We start from the raw sequence: 27,177 nt of genomic DNA, 5'->3' as shown, positions 1-27,177 counted from the left end.
TGGGAATATAAAATTCAACAAATATGCCAATGGGAATCATCAAAAAAATTTCAATGGACAAGTTATTGGGACATTGATTGAGAGCATTTGTGGACATTCTTTTTTATGATCATTGGACCAAGCAAAGGACGGATGGATCCTTTTGCATTACATCTTGACATTTGATGGAGTTGTCAAGAAAATTCCAAGGATGTATTAGACTTGCAGTTGATTCATGTTTCTTGGTTTTCTCTCTTCATATTAGAGCTTTTGGCATCCAGTTTTGGCAGTTTTTCAGGCAGTTCTTCATTCAGGATCGACTCAGTAGTTTCAGCATGAGGTTTTGGAGATGGTTCCAAGTTCTTACTTTGGACTTATGATTTCGGGGGGAATGTTAGCATCACTCTCACATAAAAACAATGAATAAGTCCAAAATATTCAAAATAATTAAAATTGTAAATCTTGGATTAATTCCTACTTGTCTATTCTAGAATGTGTTTGTTCCTCAAACTTGGGATTTTATTTAGGTCTAGTTGGTTGAGAGACTCTTTCCAACTAGTTAGGCTCCTATATTAGCGTATGGTTGAGATATTTACTCAACCAAAGTGATTGAGTTTCCAAGATAGGCACATTATGTTGAGACATACTCTCGATGTATTAATATTGTGTCATTCTCATTATTTTAGAGTGTGTGTGAATGAGACACAATATACATTAAGGCTATATGCCTTTTCTGGCATGGCTCTTATTTTTGTTGTTTTATCTCTCTAATATTTTATTTCTTTTACTCATATTGATATTCATCTTGATCCAAGAATTCTTCTCTTGTTCTGCACAACTCGCTGATGTTTCTCTTCCAAGCTTCCCATTCATTATGCTTAACACAACTACAAAATCCTTGGTATTCTCAAGCTACATGAATGCTAATCCCATTGCCAAGAGATCTAATGTTATGCATGTGGCTCACATAAATATTGCGGAACGGATGAGAAACAATATATACAACAACAATTTTGAATTGTTCTTCTTTGTCTCCACCCATCTGTGTCTAAGAATTGGAATAGCCTCTTCGACCACAAGAATGGACATGAGAAGGAAGAGGTGTTAGGAGCGGAGTGATTAGAGAAATTTTGATGTAAAAAATGGAATTCAAAATAAAAGCATACAACCAAAATCAACTTTATAAGAACCAATAGGATTCAAGATGATGATGTCAACCATGGGGATGATTCACCATTTTTGGAGTTAAAAAATAAAAGGATTACAAAAAATAAATAAACTACCTTTTCAACTCGTGTTTTCAGCTTATCTCCTTTCATATTTAAATTTAAGTAATAAAAATATAAAAATCCAATATCTATAATTAACATTTTTTCTAAGTTATCTATGTATGTAAAAGATTACCAAAATAAATAAACTACATTTTCAACTCATATTTTCACCTTATGTCCCTTCATATTTGTAGGGACCAATCCTATATTTTTTTTAATCAAAATAAAAATACAACCAAAAGAGAATAGCATTGGGAATTCAAATTTATTAAGCACTATCTAACACATCTCTAAATTTCATTTCATTGAACATATAATCTAATTTGTATATATTTAACTAAAGCCATAAAGAAGTCATACAAGAGAATATTATAACACATAGGTAATGTTCACCAGAACATGAGATTCAAACTTGACTTGCCGCTACTTGTCTTCCTTTGTTGTTGGTCGCCTCTGAGTGTGAACGACGACGTGCTTGATCCGAATGCAGTGACCCACCAGTTGACCTCCCAGCCTACTCCTTGGGTACTCTTCTTCCCCGCGAACCCCCAAGCTGCAATGGGGTTATACAATGGACAAATATAATAGCTCGTAGAGGAGAGCACTCTTTGGCTCAAGAGTCCCCTCTCTAAAGTTCTCTACCTTACCAAACTCACTATAGCCACAGTCACTACTCTAACATAGTCTCATCCATCCAACCTCCCATGGCTTGCCCCTTCTCTTATAGGAGTCCTCATAGGTGTCACTTGGCATGTCATGCATAATTAATTATTTTTTATAATTCAATAGTTTGATTATTCACCCACCCATGTGTCACTCTCTCATCAAGGATCTCCAAAATTTTTTACTTAAATTTTAATTTAAACATAATATTTTTCCTCACCTCAACAAGATTCATATTTCTTCTCCTAGTTGTCTCTTGATCCCCTTCTTACTCCATAATTTGTGTTCATTACTAAAGTCAATTGATAAGTCAAGATTTGATCCCTTATCTACTCCCTAATTTAACTCAAGTTATCTCTTAGATGGATATTCTTATGTTGGTTGTTGCCACATGGAGGTTCTCTATATTTCTCTAAAATTTAATTTATTAATCTTATTTTAATTCACCATCCTCTTCTCTTAAATAGGTTTAACTATTTAAAGATTACTATTGATCCTTAAATTTATGTCCATCTTTCCCCTTTTTACCTAATTAAACTACATTATCACCTAATACTTTCCAACATGGAAGGGTAGAATTTTTGAGGTAAAATATTTTATTTCTTCCTGTGATCCTCTTAACCCAAGTTTTATTCATGATTTAATTACCTCGGTTTCTAAAATCATTAATCCTTGATGTGAATTTACCTGGTTTTCATATCTTGATTATATTTATTATTATTTTTTTAGTTTTAATGATTCCAAGGGTGCCAAGTTTGGTCGTGCCCTTCAAGAAATTCCCTTGAAGTTCCAAGGGTGCCACAGCTAATAGTTTATTTTTTATGCCAAGGGTGACAAGTTGGTCGTTCCCTTCAAGAAATTCACTTGAAGTTCTAAGGGTGCCACGCCAGTTTCCCTTTAAGAATTCAGTGGCTACGAGGGGAAAGTATAGGTGCAATGACAGAGACTACTATCATCTCTTATGTTTCCTACTATAGTGAGACTAATGGTGTTGGGGATCAAGGAATCCACCTTGATGTGTGCCCCCTGGTAAAATCCTCATGAGCGACCCAACTTTGGGACCTGCCCTCATCACATCATGATCTTCAAGGTGAAGGTGTTTCAACTTTTGCAGCCCAAGTCACGTCGGGAGTGCTAGTGGGTGAGATCAGGGACACTATCTCACCCCTCCCATGCAGTTCCATCTAATTGTACAACCCCCTCACCCATATGTGAGTCATTCAGACAAGCAACTAATTGGTGCCCGCAACCACTACATATCATCAAAATATAGATAAACATATATAACAGGTTTTTCAAAATTGACTTAGAATTTCAAGGATAAAATAATATAAATTTTCATCAAACTAGGTGTCATCAACTCGTCATATGCGAGTCCCTCTGGTGGTTTCCTTCCATACTCAATAATCATCAGTAACAAGGTTTCTCAGTGTTATTCATTGTCATAATAACATCATTACCATCACCTGGTCATGCACATCATTGTTCATTGTGAACCAGAACTAATGCAAGTAGGTAACATAGGGGACACATCCATCATGGCTGTCATCATCATAACATCAATGGAAACATACATAACCATTTATGCCACAATCATCATAATATCAATAGAGAACATGCATAACCATTAATGTTACAATCATCATAATACCAATGGAGAACATGCATAACCATTAATGCTATCTTCATCATAATATCAATGGAGAACATCCATAAACATCACAACCATTAATAATAGAGTCATGTGTCTATATCCTCAACTTGAGGACCTCAAAAGATAAAGTTTGGGGCTTAGGGATAAATAAATGTTAATGTCATATCACTGTCAGTTAACTAGAGTGGGGAACTACATACACCCCCTCTTAATAATAGACTTCGTCTCGAAGTCCTTGGAATAGGAAACGAAAATGGTGACGCATCTCCTCGGTGTCCTCCCAAGTAGCTGAACTGGGACTATAATTGTCCCACTGGACCTTAACTTGGTCCACTAACTATCGTCTACGCTGCAAAGTTCGTTGGTCCAGTATGTGAATTGGTTTGGCCATCACTGTTCCCTCGTCCGAAACCTGCGAACAACCAAAGTCAATAACATGCGAAGGATCTGAAATATAATGACGCAAAATAGAAACATGAAACACATCATGCATACGCACTAAAGATGGAGGTAAGGCAAGCCTATATGCCACTGGCCCTTTCTTTTCAAAGATTTCAAAAGGTCCCACAAACCGCAGAGATAATTTTTCTCGCTTTCTAAATATTATAGAGCCTTTTTTGGGGCCTTACTCTCAGGAATACCCTATCTCCCACTTCATAACTTCGGTCTACCCGATGAGCATCAACATAGCTCTTTTGTCAATCTTGTGCTTCTTTTAGCCTTCCTCTAATCATAGTCATTTGTTCTTCCATCTCTTGCACCACTTCTGGTCCTATTAATACTCTGTCCTCTAGTCAGTCCCAACTGAGAGGTGTTCTACAAGGTCTCCCGTATAAGAACTCAAATGGCACCATCTTGATGGAACTCTAATAACTATTATTGTAAGCAAATTCCACGAGGGGTAAAAACTCCTCCCATCTCATTTGTTGGTCCATCACATACATCTGAAGCATGTCTTCGAGGATTTTATTAGTCCTTTCTGTCCACCCATCTGTCTTAGGGTGATAAGTAGTGTTGAAGTTCAATTGGGTTCCTAAGGCTTCTTGGAAACTGGTCCAAAACCTTCCTGTAAAGACTTCCCCCCTATTAGATATGATCTTCCTAGGCACTCCGTGCAATCTCATATTCTCATCAATAAAAAATCTCGCTATTTCTGGTGCCTTATATGTAGTCTTAACTGGTATGAGATGGGCGCTCTTGGTCAACGTTTCCACCACTACAAATATGGAATCTTGTCTTCTTGAGGTCATTGGTAGTCCCACAATGAAGTCCATTAATATAACTTCCCATTTTGATTTTGGTATCTCATGGGGTTGTAATAATCTTGTTGGATGCCTGTGTTCAACTTTTACTCATTGACACTCTAAGCATCTTCCTACCAAGTTTACGATGTCCTTCTTCATCCCTTTCCAAAAGAAGAGTGGTTTCAGGTCTGCATTGATCTTCTTAACACCAAGGTGTACCATGTATACTGCGTGATGTGCTCCATTCAAGATTAACTGGTGTATATCTTCATTTGGTGGTACATATATCCTTCCTCGAAATCGTAGTAGCCCATATTATCAAGGGAGTATTCTTCATATTTTGGGACCCTCATCTCATCCTCTCTAAAACTTTTGCTAACCTCCTCATACCAGGTGTCTTTAAATTGTAAATCAAGCAGCTTCTCCCTCAAATTTGTCTTTAAGGGAATCACTGAAAATATATGATGCCTCCTACTTAAAGCATCAGCCACCCTATTTACCATTCCTTTTATGTAAATGATATCAAAATAATATTCACTAATTGTCTCAAACCATCGTCTTTATCTTGCATTTAAGTGGTCTTGAGTGAATATGTGTTGTAGCCCACAATGGTCAGTCCTAAGATCAAACTTCCAACCTAGAAGGTAGTGTCTCCAAATCTTTAGTGCATAAACAATGGCTGCCATTTCTAGATCATGGGTTGCGTAGTTTTCTTCATGCGTTCTAAGTTTCCTTGATGCATAACCTATTACTCTTCCTTCTTACATCAACACACAACCCAACCCTTCCTTGGAGGCATCAGTGCAAACCAAAAATTCTTGTTTTATATCTGGCACCTTCAAAATTGGTGTTATCGTTAATAGCACTTTAACCTTTGGAATGCCTCTTCGCATTTTTCAGTCTAATTGAATTTCTTGTTCTTTCCTTGGAGCTCGGTAATGGGGATTTCTATCTTCGAAAACCCTTCGAAAAATCTACAATAATACCCTACCATGCCCATGAAACTTCATATTTCATGAACATTAGTTGGTGTTGGCCATTCCATGATGGCCTCGACCTTTACCGGGTCTAATGTGATACCATCCCCAGAGATAATGTGCCTAAGATAATGAATCTTGGTTTGGTAAAAGGAACACTTTGATAACTTCCTGTATAATTGGTTTTCTCTAAGACATTGTAGAACTATCCTCAAGTGTTCGTCATGCTCTTCTAGGGTCTTTGAGTAGATCAAAATGTCATCGATAAAGACTTGAACCAACTTGTCTAAGTAATCCCAAAATATTTCATTCATCAAACTCATGAAGACACTCGGGGCATTTGTCAATCCGAAGGGTAAAACTACAAATTCATAATGCCCAAATCTTGTCTTAAAGGATGTCTTCGGGATATCTTCTTCCTTGATTCTAAACTAATGATATTTTGACCTTAGATCTATCTTTGAAAACACAGTCGCCCCCCTCATTTAATCAAACAAGTAATCTATCCTTGGCAGAGGGTATTGATTTTTTATCGTCACTTTATTCAACTAGCAGTAATCAATGCACAGTCTCCAAGACCCATCATTCTTCTTAACGAAAATCACAGGGGCTCCCCACGGAGATATGCTAGTTCATATGAACTACAAGTCCAACAGTTCCTTTAATTGGATCTGCAATTCCTTTAGCTATAGAGTTGACATACAATAGGGTTCCTTTGCAATATGCTCAGTGCCTAGTTTAAGATCGATGGTGAAATCAATTTCCCTTTTTGGGGGTATATAGGGTAGATCTTCGGGAAATACATCCTTAAATTCAACAAGAAATGGATGTTTATCAAGGTTTTCAAAACCACCCTTATCGTTTAGAGCTAACATCGAGAACATTTGACATCCCTTTCACCTATATTTCTTTAGTTGTATGGAGGAGATGAACCTTAGGGACACCCCTCGGTCCTTTCCCCTTAATGATTTTCTTTGGCCATCATCGTCTATGAAATGTAGAATCTTGTCTTTGTAGTCTAAGAGTGCCTCATGTCATTCCAACCAATCCATTCCTATAACTACGTCATAGACTCCTAAAATACCTTAGTCTTACATACACCCAGATCCACCTCACGATCCTATTTTATTTAAATTAAAAAAATAAAGAAAATAAAAACACATTTGTCCCATCAAATCATGAGATAATTTTTATTGATTTTGAAAAATAAAAAGAGCACGTTTGGTCCAGAGTTATAACACATTTAAAAAATAAATATAATAGTTAAATGTATTTATTATCTCTACAGAATTGATATTAAAAAGCTTCAGAATTAAAAAACAAAAGTATCCCTATCGATTGAATTACCAAATAATCTATAAATCATTAATAACGTTGCAAATTCAAAACCAACTATAAGAAGTTTCATTCTGACTCTTAACATGCACCACCACGGCCTTACAATGAATGCATAAAGATTCGGCAACTAAACACGTCACCCTAATGTCATCTGTGTCATCGTCACAACCCTTAGATTTGACATTCTCGCGAACCTATCTTCCTACTTTTGAAATGTTGGATCTGTTATCACTCCATTCCAACGATGAAGACACTGGGGTTGTCGACGAATCATCATTTGCGATACCAATCTATTGTGACATGTTGAAATGTAATTTCCCCTGCTGCGTACTGTTCCGGAAAACCACCAGACTCCATCGCACCGCTTTTCAGCAAGCGGTGGTATTCTCCGGAGGGGACGCGATAAAACCCTGCGCTGACGCGTGTCCACAGCATTTTTCCAAAACCACTTTTTCATCGGAGCGTAAATCTCGTGTGATTTGACTGAGCAATATCCGTTGGATTGGAAGGAAGGCAGACCACCGTTGATTGAAACTAAAGTTGCATACAGGCCTACACCATGGACATAACGTGAAGTTTTCATTTTGACCGCTCGTAAAACAATGAATGAAATTAATTGTGTTTGGTAGAACATAGGTGAAGTATTTTAATTTTAATGTTTTTCTATCCGCGGGAGTATGGGCACAAGTAAATAGATGTAAGTTTTTTTTGGTATGGTATATGTAATGTTTTTTGTGTTTATTTTTGTATATGAAATTTAATGTAAAGAGGCGTAGCAGCGTGAGTGTGGTTGGTTGAAATGAAAAGGGAAGCATGCATCAGTGCGAATGAAGAAATCTTTCACACAGCAGTGAAAAGGGTAATGTAAGTTTTTATTTGTTGGTGAATATGCAATGAAAATTACACAACATTGTAAAGAAAAGATGTATGCAGAGAGTTTGTAATGCAGCAGCGTGAAGTTTTTTCTTTATTTAGTCGTTGTTCTTTGAAAGAACAAAATGAAACTCGCAGCAGAGCATATGTAAGGGATTTCTTTTACAGCAGTAAATCCATGTAATTTTTTTTTACAACAGTGTGTTAAAATTTGCAGTTGAAACAGAGTAAAATTTCTAGAAGAGACAGAGTAATTTTTTTTTGTATGGAACTGGAAGTTCTTGGTGAATCCCTCTGTTGAGAGGAAGAAATTTGTATCAGGCAGTTTTTATTAATGAATATAAAGTTTTTTTTGTGGGTGTAAGAAACTCTGTTTGCTCAGCAAATAATTTTTGCTTCCTTGTGTTAAAGATCCTGTGTGAAAACAGAGCATTGTTCTCTGTTCATTATTTTGTTTTGGAATTTAGCAGAAAATTCCCAACAGTGGTATCAGAGCTTGTCCAGGCTCTTTGAAGGTGTCAAAGAAGCTGAAGGAAGGGTTTCCTTGCTGAAGCAGCTTCTCTAGCAGAGTGAAGACTCAGTCAAGAAAGATTCAAAGGTATTTCTCAAGCCTGTCATTTAAATACTTGACTGTATTTTGAAGCATAGCTGAGAGAGTGCAAGGATGGTTGGAACCAGCACTAGCATGGGTATCTTTAATACCCAGCTCCCACAGTTTAATGGGAAAAACTATGACTATTGGGTAATAACCATGAAGGCTTTGCTTGCCTCACAAGATTTATGGGAATTTGTTGAGGATGGATATGAAGAACCAGCAGATGAAGATGAGTTTAATAGATTAACTCAAGCAAAGAAAGATCTGTTGAAGAGCTATAAGAAGAAGGACTCAAAAGCCCTCGTATTTTTGTATCAAGAAGTGTGTGAGAGTGTGTTTCCAAGGATAGCAGCAGCCAAGACATCCAAAGAAGCATGACAAACTCTCAAGACAGCCTATCAAGGCATGGAGAAAGTGAAGACAACAAAAATATAGTTGCTGAAGAGAGATTTTGAGAATCTTTGCATGAAGGAGTCAGACAATATTGACTCATTCTTCACACAAGTAATTGGTCTGGTCATACAGATAAGGTCTCATGGAGAGATTCTTGAAGAAAGCAGGATTGTGGAGAAACTATTGAGGATCCTACCCTCAAAGTTCGATGTGATTGTCAGCACCATAGAAGAGACAAAGGATCTCACAAACTTTTCAGTTGATGAACTACATGCATCACTGATAACACATGAGCATAGGTTGAGTAGGAATGAAAAATCATCTCTAGAGCATGCCTTCAAGACCCAGATGTCCTTTGGAAGAGGAAGAGGTCAAGGCAGAGGAAACAAGAGAGGAAGAGGCAGAAGCCAAAACATAGGTGGAAGAAACAGTCCAGCGAATGCTCAAGGAAGAGGCAGCAATCCAAATCAGAACCAAGGCCAAGGCAGAAACCAGCAAAGTGGACAATATTATGCTCAAGGACAAAGGTATGAAAAATCCAATGTCCAATGTTATTATTGTAAAAAATATGGGTATTATGCAAATGAATGTAGGAAGAAACAACATGATATGAGTAATAGAACTAGTGCAAATTTCACTAGAGAAAATATCAGCCAAAACAATTTGTTTTTAGATTGTAATATGGCTGAAGAAAAGAGTGAAGATATATGGTTCCTAGACTCTGGTTGCAGTAACCATATGACAGGAAACATAGCCCTGTTTTCTATGTTAGATCAGAGTGTGAAGTCACAAGTCACACTAGGGACTGATAATAAAGTTTTTTTTATGGGAAAAGGAGAAGTAAAAGTTTTAACAAAAAAAGGTGAAAAGAAAACCATAGCAGATGTTTATTATGTTCCTGGAATGAAATGTAACCTCTTAAGTATTGGACAGCTTGTTCAAAAGGGTTACAATGTTTTCTTTGTGAATGATGTATGCACCATCATGGATAGAGCACCCAGCAAACAATGTATTGCTGAAGTGAAGATGACAAGGAACAGGATGTTCCCTCTTAGAATGAAGGAAGATTTAAAAAATAAAGAAGTAATTGCAGCAGTGACTCAAGAGGCTTTCCAAAGCAAACCAAAGGATGAAAATTGGTTGTGGCACTTGAAATTTGGACATCTCAACTTTGGAGGTCTTAATTTGTTGAGTAGAAAAGGAATGGTAAGAGGATTACCATTGATAGAGAAACCAGACAGCCTTTGTGAAGGTTGTATCTTGGGGAAACAACACAGAGAAAGTTTTCCATCTGGGAAAAGCATAAGGGAAAAATCACCCTTAGAGATTGTCCACTCAGATTTATGTGGACCGATGCAAACTCCATCACTTGCAGGCAGCCACTACATATTAACATTCATTGATGATTTTACAAGAAAAACTTGGGTTTATTTCCTTAAGAACAAAAGTGAAGTGTTTGAAAGATTTTGCAATTTCAAGGCACTTGTGGAAAACCAAAGCGGGCTGCATATCAAAGTTCTGAGAACTGATAGAGGAGGTGAGTATATCTCCAAATAATTTCTACGTTTTTGTAGAGAAAATGGAATTCATAAGCAGTTTACCACTAGGTACACCCCGCAGCAAAATGGAGTTGCTGAAAGGAAGAACAAGACAATCATGGATATGGCGAGGAGTATGTTAAAGGCAAAGCATTTGCCAAATGATTATTGGGCTGAAGCTGTACACTGTGCAACGTATATTTTGAATAGATGCCCTACAAAAGCAGTGATGAATAGAGTTCCGGAAGAAGCATGGAGTGGGAGAAAGCAAGGAGTCACCCACATGAAAGTTTTTGGATGTGTGGCTTATGCACACATTCCAGATCAACTAAGGAAGAAGTTGGACATCAAAGGGGAGAAATGTGTATTCATTGGGTACAATGAGGAATCCAAAGCTTACAGGTTGTATAACCCATCCACCAAGAAGCTCATTGTGAGTAGAGATGTTCAGTTCATTGAGGAGGAAGCTTGGGATGGAAGCATAGAGAAAACAATGAATGTTAAAATCTCTTTGTCACATGATGAACATGATGAGGAGATGGCTGAAATACATCCCCAAACAACAACACCAACACAAGGACAGCAAGGGACACCCTTGAGGAGAAATGAAAGTGCTTCTACAAGCACACCACAAAGAGGAAATTCAAGTGCTTCTTCAAGCACTTGTACACCAAATGAAAGAGGTAAGAAGTTCAGAAATTTAAGTGATATTTATGAGCAAGAGGCAGCAAATGAAGGTATGAATTCTTTGTTTGCTTTATATTGTCATGTTGATGACCCTATTCATTTCGAAGAAGCAATTAAGGATAAGAAATGGATAGAAGTTATGGATGAGGAGATCAATGCCATAGAGAGAAACAAGACATGGGATTTAGTTGAACTACCAAAAGGAAAGGAAGTCATTGGAGTTAAATGGGTCTACAAGACCAAGAGTAATGCTGAAGACAAAATAGAAAGACACAAGGAAAGACTTGTTGTCAAAGGATATCAGCAGCAGTATGGGAGAGACTATGAGGAAAATTTTGCACCGGTTGCTAGAATGGAAACTGTGAGAGCAGTGTTGTCCATAGCAGCATAAAACAAGTGGAAAGTTTACCAAATGGAGATGAAGTCAGCATTCCTAAATGGAGTGTTAAAGAAAGAGGTTTACATTGAACAACCTCTAGGCTACGAAAAGAAAGGCCAAGAGCACAAAGTGTGCAGATTGAATAAAGCTCTTTATGGGCTGAAGCAAGCACCAAGAGCGTGGTACAGTAGGATAGATTCCTATCTACTGGAAAATGGATTTGAAAAGTGTGAGGGAGAACCCACCCTCTACATCGAAGAAAAGGATGGTAAATTACTAATTGTTGTGTTATATGTTGATGATGTTATTTTCACAGGTAATGATGATTATCTTATTGAAAATTTCAAAACAATCATGAAAGAAGAATTTGAAATGACTGACATGGGTTTGCTGAGATACTTCTTAGGAATAGAAGTAGAACAAAATGGAAATGAGATTTTTATCTCACAGACAAAATATGTTAAGGAAGTGTTGGAAAGATTTAACATGCAGGAGAGCAAGGCAGCAATCACTCCCACAGTGATGGGATTAAAACTCAGCAAAGAGGACAGTAGCAAGGATTTTGATCCTAGTTTGTACAAGAGCATAGTTGGCAGCCTCATGTATTTGACTGTAACTAGGCCGGATATAATGTATGTTGTTAGTTTAATTTCCAGATTCATGGAGAGGCCAAAAGAAGCACATTGCCAGGCAGCGAAAAGGATTCTGAGGTATGTTAAAGGTACTAAAAGGTTTGGCATTTTATATACTACTTCAGAATGTTTAGATTTAGTTGGATACACTGATAGCGATTGGGTTGGAAGTGTAGATGATCAGAAAAGCACACCCGGTTATGTTTTTCACATGGGTTCAGGAGCCATTTCATGGGCTTCTAAAAAGCAGCCTATTGTAGCATTGTCTACAGCAGAGGCAGAATATGTGGCAACTATAGCAGCAGCATGTCAAGCAGTTTGGATGAGAAGGATGTTGAGGAGTTTATGCCAAGAGCAAACAAAAGGAACTGTGATTTTTTGTGACAATAGCTCAACTATTGCATTATCTAAGAATTCGGTGTTTCATAAGAGAACAAAATACATTGAAACAAATTTTCATTCCATCAGGGAATTGGTAAGGAATGGAGAAATTGTTTTAAAACATTGCAGGACTCAGGAGCAGGTTGCTGATATTCTGACCAAGCCATTGGGACAGAAAAGTTTTGAATTTTTGAGGAAATGTCTGGGTATGACTGATAACCCAGCAGTTGAAATTAAAGGGGAGTGTTGAAATGTAATTTCCCCTACTGTGTACTGTTCCGGAAAACCACCAGACTCCATCGCACCACTTTTCAGCAAGCGGTGATATTCTCAGGAGGGGATGCGATAAAACCCTGCGCAGACGTGTGTCCACAGCATTTTTCCAAAACCACTTTTTCATCGGAGCGTAAAGCTCGTGTGATTTGACCGAGTGATATCCGTTGGATTGGAAGGAAGGCAGACCACCGTTGATTGAAACTAAAGTTGCATACAGGCCTGCACCATGGACATAACGTGAAGTTTTCATTTTGACCGCCAGTAAAACAATAAATGAAATTAATTGTGTTTGGTAGAACGTAGGTGAAGTATTTTAATTTTAATGTTTTTTTATCCGTGGGAGTAGGGGCACAAGTAAACGGATGTAAGTTTTTTTTCGTATGGTATATGTAATGTTTTTTGTTTTTATTTTTGTATATGAAATGTAATGTAAAGAGACGCAGTAGTGTGAGTGTGGTTGGTTGAAACGAAAAGGGAAGCACGCATCAGTGCGAATGAAGAAATCTTTCACACAGCAGTGAAAAGGGTAATGTAATTTTTTTTTTTGTTGGTGAATATGCAATGAAAATTACACAGCAGTGTAAAGAAAAGATGTATACAGAGAGTGCAGCAGCGTGAAGTTTTTTTTATTTAGTGGCTGTTCTTTGAAAGAAAAAAATGAAACTCGCAGTAGAGCATATGTAAGAGATTTCTTTTACAGCAGTAAATCCATGTAATTTTCCTTACATCAGTGTGTTAAAATTTGCAGTTGAAACAGAGTAAAATTTCCAGAAGAGACAGAGTAATTTTTTTTTGTATGGAACTTGAAGTTCTTGGTGAATCCCTCTGTTGAGAGGAAGAAATTTGTATCAGGCAGTTTTTATTAATGAATACAATGTTTGTTTCGTGGGTGTAAGAAACTCTCTCAGCGAATAATTTTTGATTCCCTGTGTTAAAGATCCTATGTAAAAACAGAGCATTGTTCTCTGTTCATTATTTTGTTTTGGAATTTAGCAGAAAATTCCCAACACGACATTGAAATAGAAGCAATATCCTCATTGTGGTGATTGATAGCTTCTTTAAGCTCTGCCACTACTTCACTCACGGTAGGCCTACAAGACTGTTCAAGCTCAACACATCTCATGGCTACCGTTATAACGCGGATCATGGAATTCATGTTGTAACTTCCGCCCAATCTCTTGTCTATGATTTCTCTTATATTTCCACTATTTTCATCCATCTCCATTACATACGGTGTCACCTGTAATTATGCCAATAATTGCTGTCAGCCATCTAGGAGAAGATGCAATACTAAAATTTATATTCTGGATGATTGATGCCAAGATTCATTACCCGTCGGACGATGTTTAGTTCATGGATAGATAATCTTAGATCTATTGGTGGTCTGTCACATATGATCTCTAGCAAAACCACCCCAAAACTGTACACATCACTTTTCTCCGTCAACATTTGAGTACTGTAATACCTGACGAAACGTTGCCCGAAAAAACTCATAAGGCTATCAAGTAGGGTGGATATAAAAAAATGAAATTTAATGTCCTCTTAATAATTAAATGACTTCGTCTAACATGCTGAATATTACAGTTCATTTGACATCAATAATATGGCAAAGAAAGCGCGATGTGAGACATACTCTGGATCGAGGTATCCTGCCGTTCCTTTCACCGCAGTGGTAACATGAGTAGCCTCTCCATCAATTGTCATCCTTGAAAGACCAAAATCGGCTAGTTTTCCATTCATATTGCTGTCTAGAAGTATGTTGGCGCTCTTGATGTCCCTGTGAATTATCTTTGGAGTGCAACCCACGTGCAGGTATTCGAGTCTTCAGACACAGTTTACAAGTCAACAATATTAGATATATGATAACTGGTGATTTGTTGTTACTGACATAAATAAATAAAATTTAACTGTGATTTTCTTGTAATCAATTATTCAAACAACCAACGTTTAGATCATAAAGGTAGTGCTCTACAAAGTAATTTAGATGACGACTTACCCTGCGCTGCATCTAGAGCTATTTTAAGCCTTCTTTTCCAATTTAGTTCGGAATGTTCAGCCCCAGTTCCTGGAGAAAAACATATAAACGAAATGCACATTGGTTATATTCTGGGGATGCAGAAACAAAAGTCTCTTTGAGGAGCAAGAACCAGACATAGGGACGACCATTATTAAGACTGCTACATATACTACGAGGAGATTAGATCAATTATTAGAAAGGTCTACAGAGGTAATTTCAAATATATTAATATTTGGAGTGAACTGTCAATGAGTTTTTTATGGAGTGGGTTTATAAAAGAAATGTGGATACAGGTTATATATTGTATTGGAACTTGTTAAGTTTTATCACTCTGGGTAAGAAGGAGTAAGTGGTACAAACAGTCGAAAAGAAATCATAGGATAGGGGATGCAAAATGCCTGGGTATTGAGGCTATAAAGATAAGATATTGGGGGACTCAAAAAGTGTCATTGAATTCGTATAAGAATACACTCAATTCAATCCTATCAATCTTTCTGCATAGATGAGGCGTATCTGGAAAGAGCAGACCTTTCAATAAATTACATATAGGCATGTGTACCCGAAACAAAATGGGGTTGCAGCAAGTTATCAAAAAAAGGTATTGCAGCAAAAACAAGTTTGATTTACTTTCCTGCTTTCCGAAGTAAAGTAATAAATGGAAGAATTATTTTGATCCTGTAAAATTCCGTATAAAGATATGTTAATAGATTATCAAAGTAGAAACATAGGGGATAATGGGGTTATGATAAATAAATAATATTTTGTACTAAATTTTTATTAAGTAAATTGACAAACAAGTAACAGAAATGTTTTGTTTGTTTTTTTGGTAAAGAATGTATATCAATTGTAATCAAATTTTTTTGAATGAAAGATAATGTTTTTTGCCGCTGAAAAAAATATCAACTGTAACAGACATATCTCTCAGAAATATAACTCATCATAAAGGTGGTCCCTTAGGGAACCTCCTGGCATGTGCTCATAGACCAGCATAACTTCTCTAGTTTCGTTACAATATCCCAGCAAAGACACCAAGTTTCTATGATTGATTTTAGAAAGAAGATCAACCTGTTCATCAAGTCAAACCACTGGCGTGAATTTAACTATATATATATGGTACTTCTCAGTGCAACCAAAACTGTTTGGGGTTACAGATTCTTAAATCGGATCCAAAGTGGACGGTATTACATGGTTATACGTGAGAGTTACCTCATTCAAGAACTCTTGAGCTCCTTGGCGGGAGAACAATGACAACACTTTGATAGCTATATCCTTTCCATCTGACAGTTTGCCAAAGAACACCGATCCAAATCCCCCTCGCCCAATCTCCCGACTGAAGGTCTGTGTAGCAGCTACCATTTCATCTAGAGTGAAGGCACGGGACTTTGTTGGATTCGGCACCATAATCATTGAGTAATCTACAATCCATTCATAGGAGGTAAAGTCAGTAGCAGTAAAAACAGATAATTTCTTAGCTAGCTTCATTTAGGTGTCATAATATAAATATTATTTCGTGACCTTGGTACACGAAACGTCTTGGTTCCATTTCCACCCCACTGCTTCTGGTGGTTACCCTCTCTTCTTTACTTCTCCCGAGTCTTTTGCGATGCACAACAATACGCACTGGTACCACTAAGCGATGAGTAGAACTCCGTTGAGTGTTATTCTGATTACAAGCTTCAAATTATTTTTCTCCTTGTTTGAATTCTGCAGAAAACATTCACCCTTACCAATAAGCAGGTAGGGGTTCCCAGATTAACTGCAACACACCAAACAAAAGGATTTTTGATGAACATCCTGCGGTGAGATTGATTTAGCATTTGAACTTTTCATTATTTTTTTCCAGCATTTCTGATAAAGAAGTAAGAAATATAATTCTGAACCTCGGAATCTTAAAATAGGATCTGTGTCGAAAGATAGCAAATATAAAATAAGATATGAATACCTGAACTTCAATGAACCCTTGTGAAGTTGCGGAGGAATTACCCCGCTGAAACTATTGTTCTCTATATTCCTGTGGAAATAAATAATTATATTCCAGTGGCCATAAATAAAGATAGATTGCAGTACAAATTTTATCGTTCTCTATATTCCCTTGGCAAAAACACTGGCATAGAACATTTACTGATTAATTCCAATCTATGGAGAAAAATAAATAGAAAGTAGGAGAAACAAAGACTTACAATTCTTTAAGGTTTTTCAGTTTAGAAAGCCACTGTGGAACAATGCTACTAAGGTTATTGTTTTGTAAATATCTACACAATAACCAAGTAATTTCGGTTTGTGAAAAACATAATAACAAAATAAATTTGGTTTTCTCAAAATGCATAGCAGCCAGACTTAGGAAAATGGGAATTTTATATTGAGCTGAAACTCACAGTCTCTCCAGCATAGCTAAATGAGAGAAATCTGGCAATGATCCCATCAAATGATTGTTGTCAAGCGACCTGTTAATTTCAAAACAAACAATGGAAACCTTCTGTTTAATGTTTAAATACAAAATGTTAGCATTGGTATTTTAATATTTTCAAGTTTTTTTACTTAAAGGGCCACTTGGGATATATTCAGAAAAAAAAAAGGTCGAACTCTATTGGGATTTATTGAGAAAAAATGTCGAACTGTGCTTACAAATTAACTAATGCAGTTAAATTCGCAAGATCTTGAGACACTGATCCTGTGAGATTACTTCCCGACAAATTGCTGGCAGCAAGGGTAATGTGGTGAGCTCACATAATTTGACATATAAATCTCGATAGTTTTATCATCTGTAATCAAATTAAGGAACTACTTACATTTCCGAAATTCGTCTAGTTGATGAGGTGTGATCACAACCAATACCTGCCCATCGTATCAAATAGCAAGGATCGGAAATCCAATCTTTAATGTCAAACCAATTTTTGATAGTGTCAAGAGCGTCAAGTGCAGTTTAATAACTACTCAGTTAGGCATTGAATTATGATATCAGTGGTTTCTGAATGATAAACTTACTTACGGAAACTCTTACTATCTTGTGAGTATGTGGCCTGTTTCGTGTGAACCAGCCCGTAGTGCTCATAAGCGTTGATTATTGGACGAAGAGTGGAGTCACAGGTATTCCAAAGATTAAAGGAATTTGGTGCATTGATTTGGAAGGTAAGCTCCACGGTAGAATAATTTGGCACGAGAGTAATGTTTTCTGATGGTCTTACACCATTTATGTCAATGTAGAATGATCTCGGTTCAGACATGTCTAGCGTGTGGATTTCTGCAAAATACAACACCAGTAATGCTTTGCTTCCTTGCAAAGATGATGGAGGAAACTTAATGTCATCGTATAAAACACATGCTGTTTGCATGATAGCAATTGGAGGAAGGTCATTGGTATTGTTTGTTGAAATAGGCTCTTCCAATGATACAGGCCGTAAAAGATTTGTATTTCTAACATTCACCTCTAAATTTGATCTCTAGAGGCGATTGAAGTTGTCTTGAGGATACCTGCTTGATGAGCCATGCAAAACTACTCAGCCAAATATAAGTACTGCATCAAAATTAACACTCGGATATCATAATTCTTTTAGCCATAGAGATATTTCTCTGTTAGCATGGAAATATATAAATTTCTGACCGGGAGAAAAACATGTCACAATAAATATCAACATGACTAGCTAAACAATTATGGCTCTTAGATTTCAATAGGGTGTTGGAAATAATAATCCCAACCACCGCAATAAAAAGTTGGACAAAAGCCATACATGTCAGACATAACTCTTGCAGGTTGCGTCTCTGCTTGAAGACATTTTTGGAGGTTGCGTCTCAGCGTGAAGATAGAAGGACCGAAGTTAGATGCAAACCATTCAAAAACTCAGAAAAGACATTTAAAGAATTTATGTACTTAAGTAAACTGATATGGGCAAGCATTAATTCAACCTTTCCCACACTTCAGAAACACATGCGCTGTTTGATCACACTCAACAACATCAAAAATAATTTCGCTCTGTCATGAATTAAATGTAAAATTGTCTGTTGAGTTAAATATGAATATAAAAATTCATTTTGAAGAAAAAGAGCATAGAAGAGTAAGACTGGGTGGAGAGGTTAGAGAGTAAGTAGAAAAAGAACATTGTGGAGAAAATTGTGGAGCAATTTTTTGGTGGGCGCGTAAAACAACAGTTACTGTTTTACTGTGTAGTGTTGCACGTAAGTTTAAATCACTGTAGTTTTTATTTTACTAGATGAATGAGCGGTAGTCTCATGTAAATGTATTTCATGTTTTAGAATTAAATACTAAGTTTATTGTATTGCCCCAAAACCTACTTCCTCATTTTGTCATGAGAAAATATTATTCATAAGTCTCTGAAATAGTTGCGTGGTTGTGCGATATTCAACCTTGAAAATAGTCTTGCGGTGCGCGAAGGTAGCTCTGTGCAATCGGCCTCGCGGTGTGCGACCCTAGTTTCACGAAAATAGCTTCGCAAAAGTCACAACTCTCTGCCTCTCCCCTCTGCGAAAATGAAAATTAAATTGACCAAATATTTTTTCAACATGGTATCAAAGCGGGTTAAACTCTATTAGTGTAAAAATAAGTGTTTTTACTAATAGTGAAAGTTGTTTTGAGCGCGGATTGTGTTTAGCAAATTTACCAACATGTAGAAAGTTTGTTTTTACAGTAAAAAATGGCAAGATCAAGCACAAGCTTGACTAATCCTCAAATACCTCAGTTTAATGGAAAAAATTATGATTATTGGGCTATTACAATGAAAACCATGTTTTCTTCTCAAGATATTTGGGATTTGGTGGAAAATGGTTTTCAAGAACCAGCAGATGCAGTAGCATACAATGCCTTATCTCAACAAGAAAGAGATGTGTTAAGGGACAACAAGAAGAAGGATTCAAAAGCCCTATTTTATATCTTTCAAGCAGTTCATGAAAGTATTTTCGCAAGGGTTGTAGCAACAACGAAGTCCAAGCAAGCATGGGACATCCTCCAGCCAATGTACCAAGGCATGGAAAAAGTCAAGACAGCGAAGCTGCAAATGTTGAGGAGAGATTTTGAAACACTTTGTATGAAAGAGTCTGATAATATAGACTCATTTTTTACACATATAAGTGGGTTTGTTACTCAAATCAGGTCTCATGGTGAGACACTTGAGGAAAGAAGAATAGTTGAGAAAATTTTGAGAAGTTTGCCAGCAAGGTTTGAGGCCATTCTTGTGGCCATAGAAGAGACAAAAGATCTCTCACAATTTTCAGTGGATGAGCTTAATGCATCACTGATTTCTCATGAACATAGACTAAACAGAGCAGCAAGCTCCTCATTGGAGCATGCCTTCAAGACACAATTGTCATTTGGTCAAGGTCGAGGTAGAGGAAGATCATATGCTAGAGGAAGAGGAAGAAGCCCACACAGAGGTGGATAAAGCAACCCTTCAAGCTCAAATGGAAGAGGCAGCAATCAAAATCCAAGTCAAGGCCCAAGCCAAAATCGAGCACAAGGTCATAGGTATGATAAATCTCAAGTTCAATGTCATTACTGTAAGAAGTATGGTCATTATGCAAATGAATGTAGAAAGAAGCAATATGATATTAGTAACAAACCAAGTATAAATTGCAGAAGAGAAAATCATAACCATGATAGCATGTTTTTAGCTTGTAATGTAGCACAAGAAAAACAGAGTGATATATGGTATCTAGATTCAGGGTGTAGCAACCACATGTCAGGAAACATAGAAATGTTTTCCGATCTAGATGAAAGTGTGAAATCTGAAGTGACATTAGGGACTGATAGCAAAGTCTCTGTCATGGGTAAAGGAAGAGTTAATATCCTAACAAAGAAGGGGGAGAAGAAATACATCTCTGATGTTTACTTTGTCCCCGGTTTGAAACATAATCTCATGAGCGTTGGACAGCTCAAGTAGAAAGGCTACAATGTTTTCTTCAAAAAAGTTGTGTGCACAATTTTGGATAGGCCTCCAAGCGGACAGTTGATTGAAAAGGTTCAGATGACAGACAATAGAATGTTTCCCCTGAAGATAAGATCAGATTTGAAAGAAGGTGCATAAGCACAACTATCAATGAACTCAAAAGAGGATGGAAGAAAAGGGGCAACTGTCACACAAGTGAACTTTCAAGCAAAGGTAGAAGATGAAAATTGGTTATGGCACTTGAGATTTGGACATCTCAACTTTGGAGGTTTGAATTTGCTGCATAGGAAAAGCATGATGAAGGGTTTACCACTCATAGAAAAACCAGACAGCATATGTGAAGGATGTATCTTGGGCAAGCAACATAGAGACATTTCCAACAGGAAATTTAGTGAGGGCGAGGGCACCTTTGGAGATTGTCCACTCAGATTTATGTGGACCAATGCAAACACCATCAATTGGTGGCAGTCACTATATATTGAACTTCATAGATGACTACACAAGGAAGATGTGGGTCTTTCTCCTAAAACAGAAAAGTGAAGTGTTTGAGCACTTTCGCCAATACAAGGCTCTTGTTGAAAAGCAAAGCAGACATTACATCAAAGTCCTTAGGACTGACAGAGGTGGTGAATACATCTCAAATGACTTCCTTAAATTTTGCAGGGAGCATGGAATTCACAAGCAGTTTACAACAAGATATACACCACAACAAAATGGTGTGGCAGAAAGGAAGAATATGACCATTATGGAAATGGCAAGGAGTATGTTGAAGGCAAAGCATTTGCCAAATGACTATTGGGCTGAACCTGTCGCTTGTGCAGCATATATCTTGAATAGGTGTCCAACAAAAAGCGTCTAGAACATTATTTCTGAAGAGGCATGGAGTGGAAGAAAACAAAATGTCACTCACATGAGAGTTTTTGGATGTGTGGCTTATGCACATGTCCCAGATGAGTTGAGAAAGAAGTTGGATAGCAAGGGGGAGAAATGCATATTTGTAGGGTACAACGATGAATCCAAGGCATACAAACTCTACAATCCATTAACCAAGAAAGTCATCATCAGTAGAGATGTGCAGCTCATAGAAGAGAAAGCATGGGATGGAAGTTTAGAAAAGACAATCAATGTCAAAGCATGCATATGAAATGAGGACATAGAGGAATTAACAGCAACAAGTAATTCCCCAACTGTGACTCCCTCTACTCCTATTCAAGCGCAGCAAAGTAGGCAGCAAGAAATGCCATCAACAAATAATAGGACAGTTTTGCACAGCCAATCAAGTGCCTCTTCAAGCACACCATGAAGCACGACACCAAGTGACATATCAAGTCCATCTTCAGCAAGCACAAGAAGGCCAAAATTTAGAAATTTAAATGAAATTTATGAGCAAGATGAAGTTGATAGTGGCACAGGTCTGAATTCCTTATGTACATTATTTTGTCATGTAGATGACCCAATCCACTTTGAAGACGTAGAAAAAGAAGAAAAAAGGGTTGTGGCAATGGAGGAAGAAATAGAAGCAATAGAAAGGAATGACACATGCGCCTTAGTGAGCTTTCCGAAAGGAAAACATGTCATTGAAGTAAAGTGGGTCTACAAGACCAAAAGCAACATTGAGTGAAAGATTGAATGGCACAAAGCAAGGCTAGTTGTCAAAGGATACAAGTAGCAGCATGGAAGAGATTACGCGGAGACGTTTGCGCCAGTCACGCAAATGGAGATAGTGCGCACAATTGTGGCGATTGCTGCGCAGCATAAATGGACAGTGTATCAAATGGACGTAAAGTCAGTGTTCTTGAATGGAGTGCTGAAAGAGCAAGTGTATGTCACGCAACCGCCTATTTATGAGATTGAAGGCCAAGAAGACAAAGTATATCGGTTAAAGAAAGCTCTTTATGGATTGAAGCAAGCACAGCGCACATGGTACAGTAGGATAGATGCTTACTTGTTGGACAGTGGTTTCGACAAGTGTGATGGTGAGACTACTCTCTACATCAAAGAGAGGGAAGGTAAGATTCTCATTGTCGTCTGATATGTAGATGATTTGATTTTTACAGGCAGTGATGATTTCCTCATCGGTGATTTTAAACAAGTAATGAAGAGTGAGTTTGAAATGATTGACTTGGGATTGCTAAGATATTTTTTGGGCATAGAAGTGAAGCAAATAGAAAATGGCATTTTTATCTCTCAAGCAAAGTATGTGGCAAAAATTTTGGAGAGGTTTAAAATGCAGAACAACAAGTGCGCACCAACTCCAACTGTCATAGGGTTGAAGTTGAGCAAAGGAGATTGCAGCACCAATGTCAATTCGACATTATACAAAAGCATGATAGGCAGCCTGATTTATTTGACCACCACTAGGGTAGATATAATATATGTAGTAAGTTTGGTGTCAAGGTTCATGGAGACACCCAAGGAGACACATTGGCAAGCAGCGAAAAGGATTCTGAGGTATGTCAATGGGACAAAATAGTATGGCGTTTTGTACACAACAACCAATGATTTTAGGCTGGTTGGTTACATTGACAGTGATTGGGCAGGCAGTGTCGATGACAAAAAGAGCACGTCAGGATATGTTTTTCATTTGGGTTTCGGAGCCATTTCATGGGCCTCCAAGAAGCAGCCAATAGTGTCACTGTCAACAACAGAAGTTGAATATGTCACAGCAACAGTAGTAGCGTGTCAGGGAGTTTAGATGAGAAGGATGTTGAGGGATCTTCGTCATGACCAAGAGGGCGCAACAACTATTTTCTGCGACAACACCTCAGCAATTGCATTGTCAAAGAATTATGTCTTCCACAAAAGGACCAAGCATATTGATGCTAAATATCATTTTATTAGAGAGCTGATTAACAATGTTGAGATTGTGTTGCAGCACTGCAGGTCACAGGAACAGCATGCTGATATTTTCACAAAGCCATTGGCAGGAGAAAATTTTGTTTATCTCATAAACTGTGTAGGAATTGTCAATGGCGACAGTTGTGATTAAGGGGGGGTGTTGGAAATAATAATCCCGACCACCGCAATAAACAGTCGGATAGGAGCCATACTTGTCAGACGTGCCTTCTGCAGGATGCGTCTCTGCTTGAAGACATTTTTGTAGGTTACGTCTCAGCGTGAAGATAGATGACCGAAGCCAGATGTGAACCATTCAAAAACTTAGAAAAGGCATTTAAATAATTTATGTACTTAGGTAAACTGATATGGGCAAGCATTAATTCAACAACCTTGCCCACACTCCAGAAACACCTGCGCTGTTCTGATCACACTCAACAACAACTCTGTCATAAATTAAATGTAAAATTGTCTATTGAGTTAAATATGAAGGTAAAAATTCATTTTGAAGAAAAAGAGCGTAGAAGAGTAAGACTGGGTGGAGATGTTAGAGAGCAAGTAGAAAAGGAGCGCAAGTCTCTGTGGAGAAAATTGTGGAGCAATTTTTTGGTGGGCGTGTAAAACAACAGTTACTGTGTTTCACTGTGTAGTGTTGCGTATAAGTTTAAATCATTGTAATTTTTATTCTACTTGATGAATAAGCAGCAGTCTCATGTAAATGTATTTCATGTTTTAGAATTCAATACTAAGTTCATTGTATTGCTCCAAAACCTACTTCCTCATTTTGTCGTGAGCAAATATTATTCATAAGTCTCTGAAATAAGTAGTTGTGCGATATTCAACCTTGAAAATAGTCTCGCAGTGTGCAAAGGTAGCTCAGCGAAATCGGCCTCGTGGTGCACGAACCTAGTTTCGTGAAAATAGCTTCACGAAAGTCACAACTCTATGTCTCCCCCCTCCGCAAAACGAAAATTAAATTCGCCAAATATTTTTTCAACATAGGGAAACATATAAAGTTCAAAATGATCACCTAACCGTCAAATCTCCACCAATATTCACTCTCCATATTGATTCCAGCAATGTTCCTAGCTTAGCCTGCCCATCATACATGCCATTTCAAAGGGTCCTCAACTCGATGGCACCGATAAATGGATCATCGCTCTCAGAGATTCTGATTAAGCAAATATTCAACACTGTGCCTAAACTGGCCAAGATCATCTCGTAATAAATTGTGTTTGTATTTGTGAGCGTTACGGTTTTCTTAGCCAAAATATCTACAGTCTCAACAAAGAAAGAGAACCTTGGCAAATTTTGGAATCCACCGTAATTTCCATCGCAAACGATAATCTTAAGAGGTAAGTCGTATTGGGTGTCAAAGGCAGTTGATAGCACGACTTGTTGAGAGGCTTTGGAAATAAACAGAGAGTATGGAAATAGGAACTCTAGGCAGAGGCATTCCCTATCTCTACTGCCTTACCCACGTTTATGTAACCAACATCACCAATCCATATTATATTATTTTCAGCATTGTGATTGGTTTCCCAACGCAGTTGATACTCAAAAACCCTGGCACACTATCAAAAAGTGAAAAACAAAGTATATAGTGTTCACGAAATATGAAAAAGAAATGATCGATGGACAATTCTAAAAGAGTCGACAAAACGAGAACGCTTAACATTTAAGTTCTGCATTAGTGTACTTGAGCCATTTCTTGAACTTGGAATGTTACATCATATACCTGGTTGCTGAGGACTAACAAAAGCTAGCAAACTCAAGAGAACGCCCATTGGCTGCATCCAACAGCTCCTTTTTCCATAACGAATTTTGTCCATTGTTCCCCCAATTTTTAAAAGGTGCTTTATACTTCTAGCAGTGAAATGGAAGGAGGATTCAGACTGATTTGCTTCCTATTTCAAAAGAACTGCAAGTGTTATATGCTTTATCTAAACGCGTGTACGTGAAGAGTAAAGAAGAATGGGGTAGTCTAAAAATGCACCTTCCTCCTGTCTTTCCTCTCACTTGGGTCCCTCTTGCTCATGACTTTGTTTCATAAGAGTAAAGGAAGAATGGCTTCCTTACCATCTGCATCCTCAACCCCCACAAGACACCCTGAAACTGAAGTTGTGGTTGAAACAAATCATCCATCTGCCTCTACCTACGGCCCTGCTCTTCCTAGAAATAATTATTATGCATAGATATACATAAACCATCGTGAGCCCCATGTCAAGAAAACCCTCGCCAGCTCCCTCCCTTATTTCGCATGGATTGAAGGTCTTTCTGGACAAATGGTGAATGCAAGAGGGAGAAAATATAACTTCTCAAATTGAACGCGCTATCAAAAGCACCCCCCTCCACATCGCTATTTTCTCTCCAGGGTATAAGGAATCTAAAAGACGGGTAGTACTATTATTCCACTATTTTACCATATCAATCCTTCTGAAGACGGGCAGTACTATTATTCCAGTATTTTACCATATCAATCCTTCCGATCTCAGATGTAAACAATAAGGAAAAGACTTATACGCTGAAGGGTATTCTAGTATTTTACCATGTCAAGCCTTCCGATCTCATATGGAAACAAGGAGGAAAAGGCTTGTACACTAAAGCCCTTCAAGACGTTGCAACTAAGATTGTTGGAGGTATTACACACCTAGGACCTTTATTACTGGCACATGCGGACACTTTGTTAAAGCATTTAGTGACATGCAAGGCTTCAACATTGGAATCTTCACTAGATTGGTGCCTTTGACTGTCCATGCATGCATGGGACTACATGCAAGATCATTTCTGCATGATTTACTCCGTGATTTGCTCCTTAGTTCTCTCCAGCTTGCTGTAGGTGTTGAGTCCTCTCATTGATCACCACTATGGCAGATTACCTTGGGATCTTAATCCAATGATGCGTATTAGTTGACTCTGATGTAGTATATCATGAGCATTGTAACCTATTTTGTGTTAATCAATCATTCTGTTGAATTGAGGCTTCTATGATCCATAGCATATATTAAGTAGAATTTTGGCGTAAATCACATGAAGAAAACCTTTGTCGACGCGTTTCGAACCAACTAGTGTGGCTCATCCTCAAGACAATTTGAATGAACAGATCACACTTTTCATCTTAAATAGATAGCAGAACATTCTAGACCAGGTAACAGCTATAATGACAACGGCTAGAATTGACTAGGAAATAGCTAGTTGACTTAGATAAGGGTTAAAAACTTTATTAAATAAGTTAATATTCTTATTAAAATACGAAATGGATCATTTTATAATTATAAATATATATTAGAAAAAGTAAATGTGAATAAGTAAAAAATAAATTAATCCAAAATTGTTAGTTATCACAGTTATTATAAATATTAGATAGTTATAAAGTAATCTATAAATAGTTAAACTATATTTTTAATTAAAATATAAGTTAAAAAGACATATATTTATAAATATATATTGAAAAAAAATAAAAAAAATTAATTAATTTAAATTAATTTTTAAATTAATATATATTAAAATAAAATAAAATAATTTTAATTAAATTAATCTAAAATTGT

The 27,177-nt window shown here is 37.3% G+C and overlaps 1 protein-coding gene and 1 pseudogene across 2 annotated transcripts; both read right to left on the bottom strand.

Moving 5' to 3' along the window:
- Nucleotides 1-13,898: 13,898 nt before the first annotated feature.
- LOC149188173 (calmodulin-binding receptor-like cytoplasmic kinase 2) lies at nt 13,899-14,697 on the bottom strand. Its single transcript, XM_089412951.1, has 2 exons — nt 14,514-14,697; nt 13,899-14,345 (listed from the first exon to the last, which is right to left on the bottom strand). Exons 1-2 carry the CDS (start codon nt 14,618-14,620, stop codon nt 14,171-14,173), a joined length of 282 nt encoding a protein of 93 aa, XP_089269077.1. The 5' UTR covers nt 14,621-14,697; the 3' UTR covers nt 13,899-14,170.
- A 1,121-nt stretch (nt 14,698-15,818) lies between these two features.
- Nucleotides 15,819-16,622, bottom strand: LOC149188172 (putative serine/threonine-protein kinase PBL22 pseudogene; annotated as a pseudogene). Its single transcript, XR_016255586.1, has 3 exons — nt 16,413-16,622; nt 16,104-16,312; nt 15,819-15,962 (listed from the first exon to the last, which is right to left on the bottom strand). The product of XR_016255586.1 is annotated as a putative serine/threonine-protein kinase PBL22 pseudogene (transcript).
- Nucleotides 16,623-27,177: the final 10,555 nt, after the last annotated feature.

The sequence above is a fragment of the Pinus tabuliformis genome, chromosome 3_1, assembly GCF_031772625.1.
Source record: "Pinus tabuliformis cultivar Carrire ecotype Pingquan chromosome 3_1, CPIR1, whole genome shotgun sequence".
In the NCBI taxonomy this organism is placed as follows: domain Eukaryota; kingdom Viridiplantae; phylum Streptophyta; class Pinopsida; order Pinales; family Pinaceae; genus Pinus; species Pinus tabuliformis.
This window is presented reverse-complemented; position numbering and strand designations above follow the sequence as displayed.

Coding starts and splice junctions, on each gene's coding strand:
- LOC149188173 (XM_089412951.1), bottom strand. CDS start 14,620: ATGAATGGAAAACTAGCCGATTTTGGTCTTTCAAGGATGACAATTGAT. Junction 14,346..14,513: donor GCAGGATACCTCGATCCAGA/GTATGTCTCACA, acceptor ACGTTTCGTCAG/GTATTACAGTACTCAAATGT.